This window comes from Solea senegalensis, linkage group LG7 (assembly GCF_019176455.1).
Source record: "Solea senegalensis isolate Sse05_10M linkage group LG7, IFAPA_SoseM_1, whole genome shotgun sequence".
In the NCBI taxonomy this organism is placed as follows: Eukaryota; Metazoa; Chordata; class Actinopteri; order Pleuronectiformes; family Soleidae; genus Solea; species Solea senegalensis.
The window spans coordinates 4,706,956-4,720,763 of NC_058027.1; the positions used below are offsets into that span (position 1 = coordinate 4,706,956).

The 13,808-nt window shown below is 37.6% G+C and overlaps 2 protein-coding genes across 2 annotated transcripts; one reads left to right on the forward strand and one right to left on the reverse strand.

Moving 5' to 3' along the window:
• Positions 1–152: 152 nt before the first annotated feature.
• On the reverse strand, positions 153–4,199 carry LOC122772764 (PEST proteolytic signal-containing nuclear protein-like). The gene is made up of 5 exons (XM_044031019.1): positions 4,119–4,199; positions 3,272–3,498; positions 2,539–2,613; positions 2,388–2,443; positions 153–2,228 (listed from the first exon to the last, which is right to left on the reverse strand). The coding sequence occupies exons 1-5, from the start codon at positions 4,165–4,167 to the stop codon at positions 2,117–2,119; spliced, it is 519 nt and encodes a 172-aa protein (XP_043886954.1). The 5' UTR covers positions 4,168–4,199; the 3' UTR covers positions 153–2,116.
• Positions 3,763–11,224, forward strand: stk16 (serine/threonine kinase 16). The gene is made up of 9 exons (XM_044031017.1): positions 3,763–3,916; positions 4,226–4,291; positions 4,565–4,678; positions 5,039–5,258; positions 5,345–5,478; positions 6,014–6,101; positions 6,600–6,728; positions 7,400–7,521; positions 9,014–11,224. The coding sequence occupies exons 3-9, from the start codon at positions 4,569–4,571 to the stop codon at positions 9,135–9,137; spliced, it is 927 nt and encodes a 308-aa protein (XP_043886952.1). The 5' UTR covers positions 3,763–3,916; positions 4,226–4,291; positions 4,565–4,568; the 3' UTR covers positions 9,138–11,224.
• The last annotated feature ends 2,584 nt before the right edge of the window (positions 11,225–13,808 follow it).

The following is a 13,808-nucleotide window of genomic DNA, read 5'->3' on the forward strand; positions in this document are numbered from 1 at the left end:
GTTACTTTTTTAGCAGTATTATTTAAAAAAATATATATTTATATTTATATATAAAAAATACAGTTACTCTTAACTATTAAAGGATTTACTCTTATCGTAAGTTGTGAGGTCTAATATTCTGTGAGACATGTGGGCAATGACCGTGACGCAAACAATATCCAAAACTTTTATTTGGTGGTGGTTTTGATTTCAAGAGAGTCCATTTTGATAAAACAGGTCATAGCAGTGGATGATGTGATTCATGTGGGGATTTTTGCAGCATGAAAGAGTTTTAAGTCTACATTTCTGGTCAAGGGAATTTTCTGAAGAGTTTCAGGCACAAGGGAGAGGTTATTGACTGATATGCCACGTCTGTCTGAAGTGAAGGTATGATACATTTAAGTGGCAATGGAAAGTGTTGTTATTTAACTGTGATGGCTGTCGGAGTCAGGTCTTCACCAAAACTGACAACTAAAATCAACTCCTTTAATTGTGAACATAAAACTTAAAATAAAATAAAATAAAATAAAAATCTATACAGAAGGTGTGCCAAGTAAAACACAGAAGTGTGTTGATAAAGCCAAAACAGAATGGGACACGGCTCCCACATTAAAGAAGCTTAAAAAAACAAAACAAACAGGAAGCTGCCTATGAGGTGGTACAGCTGCTGGAAACAATGAGTTGGTGATTTACAATAACGTTACTGTTACATATCAACATAACAAAATAATAATAAAAAAGGGTTTTACACAGGATGACACACTTATTCAATCAAATACTGTGTGTCCCACTTGCTCCCCATATTAACACAACACTCAATCGCACACTCCCATTTGTGGGTTCAAAAAAATTAAAAACATTACCACTTCCACGTACATTTTTACACAAACACTAAAGTAAATTTAGGAGTTGCTCGGGACCACAGTCAACCATCTTAAGGGGAGAAAAAAAAAAACCAAGCACGATGTAAAAGGACCACAAAGTTTTCTCATCAGCCAGCAGAAGGAAACTGTAGAAAAGTTTGTGTCAGAAGTCTGGATAATTTATTGTTTTCATCACAGCACTCCTCCCCTCTCGTCACAGGGGCTTGGGCTTTCTCGTCTCAGTTGTCATCCATGTACATGCGAGTTCAGTCTCTGAATATCAAAGGCTTACATTATCCTTACTTCCATGCAGACACAGGGAGTTCTCAACCCCCCCAAGGCTACAGTGAGGAGTCACTTTACCTTCAGAGATATTTAAAGGTCCAGTGTGTAACATTAAGGAGGGGTTAATGGCAGATACTGAATACGCTACACATAATTAAGTTTAAATACGTGTATAATAACTTTAGTTGTTCAGACCGGAGACACTGCGTGTGCGCCGTTGCTGCATTCCATCATGTTTTTAATTTTCGTTTCTAATTTTTTTTTTAAGCGTGACGCACGTGGTTCCCAGCAGAAGTAGACAAGAAAAGATGTGTGACGATGATATTGACACCTCTCACTGTAGTTATAGCGTCTAGGCTGAACCTAAATTTGATATCGGTTTAATGTCTGAATAAACAAATATGTGAGAAGTCAGAAAGTGAAGTCACAATCATATTGCTGGTGGGGGGAGATGTGGGAGAGACAGAGAAAAAGCACAGGGGCAATGCAGCAGATGATGTCTGATGTCTTTGTTATATGGAGCAAAGAAACTGGAATATATTCACATTTAAGAAGCTGAAAAATCAGAAAGCTTGTTTTAATTATTGAAAAAAACACTCAAAGTGATTCATCGATTATCAAAATAGTTCATGATTACTTTAGTAATTGATTAATTGTTGGTTGCAGCCCTAGCAGACACGCAACAACATGCAGCACAACACACGCAACGCATCCAGTGTGGAGACCACCACCTTGCTCTGCAATTATTCTACAGTAGCCCACAGGGACAGCCAGCCAGAAAAGTGTTTCGTACATAGAAGCAGAAGCTAACTATGCAAATGAAGAAGAAGACCCTTTCTGGTATGTGAAGGCCACTGTAGTTCCACAACACACTTGGGGATAGGAAGGAGTGAGCAGCTTGTTATTCAGCAGTCTCGCCATTAGATGTCACTAATTCTTACACACTGGACCATTAACCCCATACAGAATTATCCACTAATGACGGTCATCTATTTTTTGTCGCCTTCGGCCTTCAGCTTCCTTTCCCAAAGTTTTTGATTATCAGAGAAACCTTGCTTGCCCTTGTTGAATGAATTCGGTCCCGCAGATGTTGGCGTCTCTCTGAAAAGACAGCAGATAAATCACTTTAGTCTTGGACCCAAATATGTAACATAACTCCATAGATAATTATGGAGAAAAAAAAAAAGACTAAACTTTGACAAAAAAACAGAGGCAGAGGAAACAATGAGGAGGGGGCATTGTGTGCAAGTGTGTAAATACCTGCCGATGTTCTTCATCCTCATCTTTGCTTCAGGAGGCATCTCCTCAGGTTCACTCTGCATGGCAAGAAAAGAAATATACAGTTAATCTGTAAAGATTGGTTATAGATATAATATACAACCATGCCATATCTATGTGCATGTGTACTCACATCATCAGAATCGTTAAAAACAGATGCCAGCCCTGGCTTTTTTGGAGGAAGTGATGGTGTGGGCTCTTTTGGTTTCTACAATTGATGGAAGAAGAAAGATTTAGGGAAACGGAATAAAACCAAACAACCAAGCAGCAACACACTTCCATGAGGAAGAAAACGATATTAGAAATCCTCAAATTTGATTTGTTAAATCAGCTCATCATAAGCACCTGTGCTTCATAGAGGATTTTAATGAATCATTATTAAGTTCTATTATTTCAATCCCTGAGTAACTGTTTCAGCTCACATTAGACATATTTCCGTCAGCCTGTTTTTAATGCATTTACTGCATTGAAACAAAAGGACAAAACGGAAAGAGAAAAAGTCAAGTCAAAACTCTTGAGGGAGGTGGAAAATCACTTGACTTAAATATCAATGCAGCGTCACTGCACTGGAAAAATAGTGGAAACAGATGACAGGTGGTATTTGCAGACTAATAATGAAACCACTGCAATGAAGTGCCACCATGGATTAACAGTTAGCACAGATTCTAAGTTTTGAATATATTATTCAAATTTGCTTACATTTTATTGGAAACCAGTTTATTGATAATGATCAAAATATGGCGCGTATGACAGGAATGTTTTGCCTTTTCCTGGCTTGTGGTGGCAGCTCTATGTCTCACAGATGATGGAATTATATCAAATACACAGTCTGTGCAAGCATTTATAGGCACTGTGTACACACTTACCGTTGCTCCAAGTTTGATTGATATCGGGTTGGACTTCTTCGCAGTCGTACTGCTCATGCTAAAGCCTATTTTGGAAACTTTGCTGGGTGCTGGTGGGTCAGCTGAGGGCTCCTCTTCATCCTCATGTGTAAAATGGTGGGATGTACGTTTGACTGCAGTCCCTTCTCCTCCCACAGTGCTACAAGAGACAGGCTTAGTTTTCACTCTGCCTCCATCCTCCTGCGGCCCTGCTTGAGGCAAGACAACTCACCAAGGTGAACAAATGTTTTCAGAGAACTGAAGAATAATTTAAGCTGCCACTTTTACCTGTGTGGCTACGTTTCTAGCCATTCCATTCTACCACTGAACAGTTTTAAGTCCACCTGGGGACTGTGTGCGTTAAGTGTATCTAACGTCAGAATTGTTATGTACTTTCAAGCATTGCACATAAGACTGAAGGCATATTATACTAATAACAGCACAGCTAACCCGTGCTATTTACCTTTAGGTTAATGACTTACTATCTCGCTGGCTAGGCCAATGGCATGTTCGCATACTAACAGGAAAACGTTTGGACTGGAGGCAACCCAACCTTTGCATTATTGGCTGGCCAAGATAACATTAGCTCACTCGCATACATCCAACCATATCTCCATAGATACACTGGTAAGTAAGTATACCGTTAAGTTACTTTGCGTTAGCATTAGCCACTTAATGATATGTATCATAGCTTAGCGACACTTGCCGAATATTTAACTATTTAACGTCAGTTTTAGTCGGTAATAATAGGTGGGGAGACAGTCAACCTAATATTACAAACTGCTTATTTATTACCACATTAAAAACGCGAAAACAGCACAAATATCACCTCTGTCGTCGGCGCAATCTCGTCTGTTATGCTTGCGATCCGCCATCATTGCTCTACTCTGATCCGCCGCCACGTGTCGCTAGTCTCAGTGGACACTTCTTGTTCAGTTTGTAGGAGGAGGAGAAGAAGAAGAAGAAGAAGAAGACGAGGAAGATGGAGGAAATGTGAACAAGGTAAACATTGTACGAATTGGTAACACCAATTTAGCCTCGGTATGTTATTTTGGAGGGTAAACTATGACAGATAATGTATTGAATTTACTTACAATTAGAAGAAAATGTTTTTAAAAAGCGATGATAATGTGACATTATAGCCGTTTTAGCCGGGAGTTAGTATCGTAAACATATGCCGATGTTACCTGACGTTAGCTAAGCTAACAACATAACCTGTTTATCTGTTTATCGCAACAATTCCTGTGTGTAATCTTCTCTTTGTTTCTTTTAAAGCTTTATGTTAAACAATGAGCCAGTCAAGATGGGGCAGACCCTGTGCATATGTTCCCGTGGCTCCATCACCATCGACAACAAGAAGTATTACTTCATCCAAAAACTAGATGAGGGGTAAGATGACACGTCGTATGGTTTGATCTATGTTACTGTTACAAATATCTTATATTTGTCGCCAAGTCCAGCATATGCAAAGTGGCACACACAATTTGTTAAAATTCTTGTTTATTGTTATTGTTTTTCCCCATGTGATCTTTGTTAATTACTGTATTTTATTGCTTGTGCAGCACTTTGTAGCTATCATTTTTAAAAGCAACACAAATTAAGCATGACATATGCACATAGTTATTTTTTATTTTTTATTTTTTTTTAACTAAATGTGTTGACAATACTAGCTAGCCTCATCTGTCAAACCTAATTTGAACCAAGATTACTACAGTATTGTCAGAGTCTGATCTCTCTGTGTCCTCTTAGTGGGTTCAGTTATGTTGATCTGGTAGAGGGGGCAAAGGATGGGCGATCTTATGCTCTGAAAAGGATCCTGTGCCATGACCGTGAAGGCCGCCATGAGGCTCAGACGGAGATTGAGATGCATCACATGTTTAATCACCCTAACGTCTTGAGCCTGGTTGCACACACCTTTGTCGACCGTGGAGGCAAGAGTGAAGCCTGGTTACTTCTCCCTTATATCAGTGTAAGTAGGTGCAGCAGTCAGGTTGTTGAGAATAACCCCTGAGGGATATTTGTCTGACAGATGCATTTGTGTGTTTCTGCAAACAGAAAGGCAGCCTGTGGTGTGTTTTGGAGAAGCTAAGAGACAAAGGCAGCTCAATGCCCGAAAGACAGATCTTGCAAATTTTGCGTGGCATCTGTTTGGGACTCAAGGCTATTCATGAAAAAGGCTATGCACACAGGTAACCTCTCCACAAACATGCACATGGCCAGTGAAATTACTTATGCTGTCTTGTGAGGAGTCAGGAAATGTGGGGACTTGCTGGAAATAAACACTTTCTACACCGATGGATTAATTAATAAACATATTAATGATAACATAATAATGTTTTATATTGCCCATTCATTCATGCAAACTATTTTTGCTCCTCACTGCTGCCACAATCGTCCATGTTTATTTTCTCAATAAGGAAAGATGAATAAGCAATAGCAAAGTTCTAATGGGGACAATTATATTTATATATAAATTATGGAAGTATGTTTTAAAATTTTAGAAGCTTTGTATTGAATGATTTTCATCTCTCCTTTTACTATGTTGCATTTTTGTATGTTTCTTTTATTCCTAATTTGTATCCAACATGGAATCTATCCAGTTAGAAAATGTAACCTGAGCATTTAACATGTTTTCATTTAATCTCTGAAAAAATTGAAGAACTCTAAAGAAATTGCATACATTTAATTAAAAAAATATGCCACATGGCTGCTATGATTTGACAGAGATCTGAAGCCCACAAATGTGCTTCTGGATGAAGATGACAGGCCATATCTGATGGACCTGGGCTCTATGAACCATGCCAGGATTGAGGTAAGAAAGAAGCATAAATGAGTTTAATTGGACTTATGAACATGTCTCTTTTTATATACAGTACTGTGAAAAAGTCTCAGGTCACCATCAACATTGTTGTTTTTATGTCTGTCAAATTCTATGATCATTGGCAACTGATGTGATGATGTCAGCAACCTGTCAGTAATGTTGTCAGACAAACACAGAATTTTCCATTAACATTAATTAGGGATTCTCTCCAGGTTTAAGAGAGCCACATTCATGCTATTGTAGTGTCAGGGTAGGTCACAGTAAATGTTTGACACTTAAACCTCTATCAGCTGTTTTTTCCTCTGAAAATAATCTAATGTTATGTAAAGAGTATTTATTCAGTGTCATGCCTAGAGCCATCCCTTCTATAGTCACAAGTGTGTTGTTTGTATACAGCTTTCAGTGTTTGTTAAAGATTTTCCTTTTCAACATGTCTTCCAAATGATCCTCACCTTGTGTATATTTTTAATTAAATTGAATTAATGACAGGTCAGAGGCAGCAGGGAAGCCATGACCATACAGGACTGGGCAGCCCAGCGCTGCACCATTTCCTACAGGGCTCCTGAGCTCTTCAATGTCGAGAGTCACTGCATTATAGACGAGCGCACTGACATCTGGGTAAAGCCACGATTTTCTCTTGTCTTTTTTCATGTCTTCTGGCTTCTGTATGTTGTTCATAATATTATGTACCGACTGGATACTGTGGCTGATTCACTTATTACTTATATGACCTAAAATGTGTAATTAATAGAAACAATTGGGAAATGTATCATTGTATCATGCTTCACTTTGGGTTGGATACTAAAACAGAGACACTGTCAGGGCCTCGGTTCGACTTGTGTTGTCTTGACTCTGTGATTCTCTGTGGCACATGAAGCTATAGCAGCTGCTACCACAGGGAGCACAGAACAGTCAACGCTAGAGGCCAAGTCAAGATGGACTTGAGGCCAGGTTCCAGCACCAAATCCAAAAGTGAATTAAATTAATTGCAGACTATTTTGATTCATTCTCATTGCTTCTTATATATTCTGGTTTCTTTGCTCCATATAACGAAGGAATTAAATCTGAATCATTTTGGTTTGTGGACAAAACAAGACACATGATGACATTTCATAATTTCGAGGTTTGGGAAACAATTATCTGATAATATAATCGACAAAATGAGTTTCTTCCCTAGTAATGACAGCTTTGCAATATCCATATCTTGGCACAGCATGACACCGATCACCATCACTGCCCACCATTAATGACATTATTTTGTCAACTGTTTGCCATCTTCTCTCCTTCAGTCACTTGGCTGTGTGCTTTACTGCATGATGATGTTGGAGGGACCGTTCGACCTCATATTTCAGAAGGGGGATAGTGTTGCCCTCGCTGTCCAGAATCCAGTGACCATTCCACCGTCCTGCAGGTCAGTTTCCCATTGATGTATAATTAAATAGTGGAGAAAGCTCCATCCAACATAAATAAATAGAGAAATCCTGCACATTTAACTTTTCACAGATGTTTGTTGTCTGCAGTTAGATATGTGTCATGATATATCTCTATATGATTGTCTTGAAATATATTGATCATCACATAATTATTATATCGTGATATTATTTGTAACGTTTAACAATATCTTGAACTCACTTAATTTCTCAGTGTATTATTGATAACACTGTATGGTTATAGTATAGTTTAAAATGTTGTACTAGGGAAGTAATATTCATTATCATCATTATTAACAATGAAAAAAAACCTTGTGTATTACACTGTTGATAGTCTACAGCAGGTATGTCCAAAGTCCAGCCATGGTCAGATTTAGAGTTGAAACGATTAATCGATGAACCGATTATTAATCGGCAACTATTTTGATAATCGAATAATCGGTTTGATGCTTTTTTCATGATTAAAACAAGATTTCCGATTGTTTAAGCTTCTTAAATGTGAATATTTTCTTCATTTCTTTGCTCTGGACAACAAAGAAATCATTAAAAGTGAATCATTTTGGTTTGTGGACAAAACAAGACACTTGAAAACATCATATTTTCCAGGCTTGACAAACACGGATCAACATTTCTTAAGGTTTTCTGATATTCTGAACACCAAACGATTAATCGAAAAAATAATTGACAGATTAATCGATTATGAAAATAATCGTTAGTTGCAGCTCTAGTCAGATTTCACCTCCTATTATGATATTATTGTATATCTGACTCCAGATGTGAACGAAAGACAGAATTTTTTCATTCGTTCACTCCTGCGTGGCTTAGATTTGGTTACATTGCCCTTTTAAAAATGATAATTGTGACAATGAAAATAAAATCATTATAAAACAGTGCATTTGTATGCAACTTTTACTGTTAAAAAAAAAGGTCTGAAGGGACCATTAACCCCTGGGACTCTTCACATTATCAAATCTGGCCCTCGTTAAAGAAAGTTTGGACACCCCAGGTCTACACTAATTCTTAACACCAAGTTACTACATGGCTGTTGCTGTGGAAATAATATGGTAATACTGTAATATTATCACCTTATTACTGGGAAAGAGCCTATACGTTACTTGGTCAAAATCACTGGATCTATTGGACAGATCAAAATATGAAATCCGCGGTTGCTGAGTCATGCACAGTTGGAGAGTTATGTCTGTGAAATGGTTTTAAATGTCCAGCACAGCAGATACTACATGAGAAAAAGTGGTATCGTGCCATCCTTACTTATTACTTCACTATGACACTGTTTATACCAAGTCTGGAATTGCATTAATATAATATGGTATTACCATAAAATGGTCACTATACTAATACCATGTTGTTTTTGTGCTTGAACTTGAATGCTATTAAAGTGTAAAGGTTCATACAACCACATTGGGGATTAGACATCGGTTGTTCTTATGTGGTGTTTGTGTTCCCTGTGCACAGTTACTCCGAGGGCCTGCAGATGCTGCTGAGCTCCATCATGGTGTCAAACCCACAGGAGAGACCAAACATCAGCTGGGTCCTTGACCAGGTACAGGACCTTCAGAGTCGCAGCCCCAACACCTAGACCAACATGGTTTGATGCTGCACACAGGGCGCTCTCGGTTTGAGCTCATGGAGACATTTGCACACATAAATGAATGAAATGAATGCATCTCATTGATTTTTAGGCTTGAAAATATTCATTTTTATTTATGGACTTTTTTTCTTGGCCTCAGCATCAGCTTTTTTTGAATGTTCAGATCCAGCCTCCACATCCCAGTGGACTCTTGTTATCCCCATAGGCGATCCAAATGTCCATCTAAAAGGCCTTAAATATAGTTTAACCCTGTTGTGTGATGGAGGCAAGGCTTGCTTCTAATAATGAGTTTACCCCTGTGTTGTTAAAGGGACAGATCGACATTTAGAAAAATATTCACATTCTTTGACGGTCATGTGAGAACAGATACTCTCATGTCTGTTTATTCAACGTGACTCTGGAGCCAGCAGCCAGTTACCCTAACTTATTACAGCGTAGCAATAAAGGCTGGAAAGCAGGGGGAACAGCTAGCGTAGCTCTGTAGAAACCGTTAAAAAAGATAATAAAACGTTTTTAGAATGGATAATTCGAGCCTTGCTTTCGAGTCTCTATGCCAAGCTAAGCTAACAGGCTGCCAGCTGAATTTCTATTTTATTATGACAGTAAAGAAGGAAATGCATGATTGTCGAAAATTGTAGTTTTTTAACGTTTGATTGGGTGAGGCTGCCTGAGTTAAATAGATATAAGATTATATTCTTCATCTTTCATCTCAATTTCTGAGTTTTGTGTGTGTGTGTGTGTGTGTAACACTCAGAGTTTGTCTGTACTGAGGAAAAGTGAAAAGGCTATGTCCTCCTCACCTGCAATGCTGTATTTGACCACACAGAGGTGCTATAGCATCACAGACCCCTGCTCCCTTATAGACATACAGAGTGACCATATAGGAAGGAGAAGGGGCCAGGTGTTACTATTACACACCTAAACACACACATGATTTTATGAAATCTCTTAGTCATTGTCATTGCAGTTTAACCGTGTGTTGCTGCATTTTTCACTGTATTTTGTTTTTAAAAGTATTTTCTATTCCAGCTGTGCTCATGTTTCATTCTGTGTTTTTTTCCGCTCACATGTAAACATGATCTGACTCTTTTGTTCTCAGGGTTCACCCACATCCTCATGGTACCATTTTACAACTGCTATTAAATTAACTTAAACATAGGGCATTTCAGTTAAGATTCATGCTTAAAGGACTCTGTAATGCAGTGATAACGGTCCATAATAGAATTGAAAAAAGGAACTTGTTTGGACTGTCACTTTTTTTAAAATAAGTCAAATTCAAAAAGAATTTAATTTAAGTATTTATAATGTTTACCACTCAGAAGAGCAGGACGGAATAGACACTCCCTGACAACAGGAGCAAGCGTCAACAGCTTTTAACTAAAATGTCGTAACATAACATCACTTCTATGTTAAAATATAGAATTCTGGGGATCGGGATCGAGTGTGCCTAGATGTGTTTACATGGACACAAGTAATTGGAATAGAATATGTCTAGTGAACTAATAGTGAACTGACATGAAAGTCACAGATGCAGAAGAAGAGGAAAATTAATCTTGTGCTTCTACGTCCGGAGAATTCTGACTGAACACATGTTTTGTGTCCATGTAAACAATGGAATTGTAAATTCCAAATTGGAACAAATGAAGAAATTTTGCACACGTAAACACAGCTACTGTCATATAATATGGTCGGCAAACCCCACGCGTGTCCTCCCTGTGCTGGATCCTAATGCGTACTACTTCAAATGATCTATGAGACTGCAGCATGACTTTCAAACAGGTCATTACAGCTGTAACGTAAACTTTAATCCCATGTTCGGAATACAAATACAGTATGTTTGAATAAAAAGTGACAGCCCTCGTACTTGTTGCGGTTAATTGTCGAAAGGGTAAATGTATGGGTAAATTAAATATATGATTTTTTTAAAATAATTTTAGACATGTATATCAAATGACTTATGGTTCTGTCAAACTAATATCACTCACATATGACTCACAGATATAAGAGAGTGTTATTTGATTATGATTATTATGTTTAATTTCTTATTGCTGCTCAGTAAAGGACACAAATAATAACTACAGTGTCTTCAGTTTTCTTAATATAATCGTGTCATCAAACACTGAAATGCACTGATGCTCAAATTCCATTAATATACGTAGCCTGACACTTCTGGCCTACAGTTTTTGGAAACCACGACTTAATGGATAGTTTAGTACCAAGGTTATCAAACTGTAGTATGTGTACCACCTGTGGTACAGGAGTTTCCTCCAGTGGTACTTGGAGGAAAATCAACTGTTCTACTGTGTATACCAGGGTATGTGATCGGAGTGGAGCTGCGGAATTTTGATTAGAGTGTGTCGAAAATTAAACTTGTAGAAATTTATTAAATACATATAATTAGAGTCACCTTATCTCTCACTCCATCTTAATCTTTATTCATCATACCAGTGTGTAATGATGAGAGAGCAAATCATCTTATTGAGAATAAATCTGCCTCCTGTGAAAAGTCTCATCGCCGACTTTGCTCGACTTATTTACACCACTGTATTTTAACGTGGCTCTTACTTCAGGAGCTCAGTATTTTCTCAGGTTGTACTCAAAACCAAATAAACTTCACAATCTCAACTGATAAACATGTAGATCAGACAGTAGAGCATGAAGAGCAGCAATAGTAATGGTAAGTATAACTTTTCTGACAAGTTGGAGTAGACTAAAGGTAATAATACTGTAACATTTAAGTATTGTTCGCTGGTAATAAAAAAATAAATAATTCAACAATATTCACAATGATGTGTAACAGAATTTCATTTAAAATTGTGATACATATAACCTAATATATTATTATCATTATTATAACAACATTGCTTATTGTTAATGACATTAGCTGTGCCTTGGCCACTTGTGCTGTGTTCACAAGTTAGAGGAGGTTGTGGGCCACTTCTTAATATTACTTGATGTTAAGTGGCGAACTGCGTAGAGGCCCACAGGCTGCGAGTTTAAGACCTCTCATTTGAAGTATCAATTTCTTTTTTTTGTTTATCAATGCAGAATTCAACTTAATCTGTTTTATCATCTCTCCAATGGGTTAATCTGCAAGAAAAGTGTTGTAATCTCAACAAATCAAAATCTTAATCTGTAAACTAATTCAATTTAACCTTGAATTATGCATTTTTACAGTGCAGCGTTGTGTGCAGGATCCAGATTATCAGATTGTTGTGAGGTAATGCAGTATTCTGTGTAACAGAGGATGATATGAAAGTATTTTGAATGTGTATTATTTACTGTATAGAAGTAGTTGTACCCAGGTTCATCCTTCCTCAGTCGACACCGCAGATTTGCTCCGCTACTTAAAGACTAGGAGATGTCTTAATGCTGTGAAGGGATTCTGCTGAGCTCAGTGATACAGAGAAATCATTGGTCTTCTGTCAGAATGTTAAGTTGTAGATGTTCACAAGTTTCCACAGTGTCATCTATGCTGTTTAACCCTTAGTGCTCACAAGGAAGGGATCTGTGCCGCAGGTGCACCCATGGTAAATTGGGGGTGGGAATAATACACTCCTTATATGGACATCCGGGGGGTGTGTGTTTTAAAAGTGTTGTTGAGACAAAGTAATGGTGCAATTTATATTGCATTTTTGGTAGTGATATAAAGTAGCAATATGTGTGCAGAAGTCACAAAATAGATTTTTTTCTTTTAGTTTTGTTCATAAAAACGAGCCAAGTGAACGTTAAACTGACATATTTCCAAATTAGCGTCTGTATATACTGTATGTTCTAACTTAGTAATGGAAGAAAGCAAGTGTTCTAAGGGTTAAAGGCGCTGTCGTGTTTGAATGGTGCATCAGAGCTGTACTATCCTCCAGTCTTTAAATTCAGTACCAGTTGTGAAACTGTGAAGTCGAACCTAAGTCCAACTTTATTCACAAACAACATGGTTGACCGAAGTCCTGATCAGGTGCAATCCAATCCATGAAGGAACTAAAACATGAGCAAAAATATTGAAGGTAAATTACGTAATGAGATTTGGATTAGTTTAGATTAGATTAGACTTTATTGATCCCACACTTGGGAAATTGTTACACATTCTACTCATTGTTACTGCAGCTAAAGGGTTTGGCGATAAGTGGCAAATACAAGAAGTATGAGAATAGGATATAGAATTTCCAATTACACCTTAGACAAATAATAGAAAGCTTTGAATGATTCAATTAATAAATTACACTTAAACAGGAAGTGAATTGACCAAGGTCACCCTAATGTCAGTGGCAGATTCCCCCCCCAAAAGCTATGTCATATAGAGCAAATAGAGTTACATTGATGTCTTGAAAAAACACATAGAAATGTATATCCTTATATGTTTAGTGATTGTTGAAGGGAGAGACATGACATATTAATGATTGTTTCTGAATCATTTAGGTGTAATTTTGTAAATACAGAGTGTTTTTTTAAATAACCTAACCCATTAAATACAAATACTTAACTTTATTAAAGAAGCTGACTCAGTCTTGGATGAATCAACAGACAAGCACAACCTTCATCTGACAGTGTTGAGCTCCCGTGGCCATTTCTCTGCATCACTGTGTGTGTGTGTGTGTGTTTGTGCAGATTAGCTTGAAAACAAATATCATGCTGCTTATGAGGCTGAATTTACAACCTTTT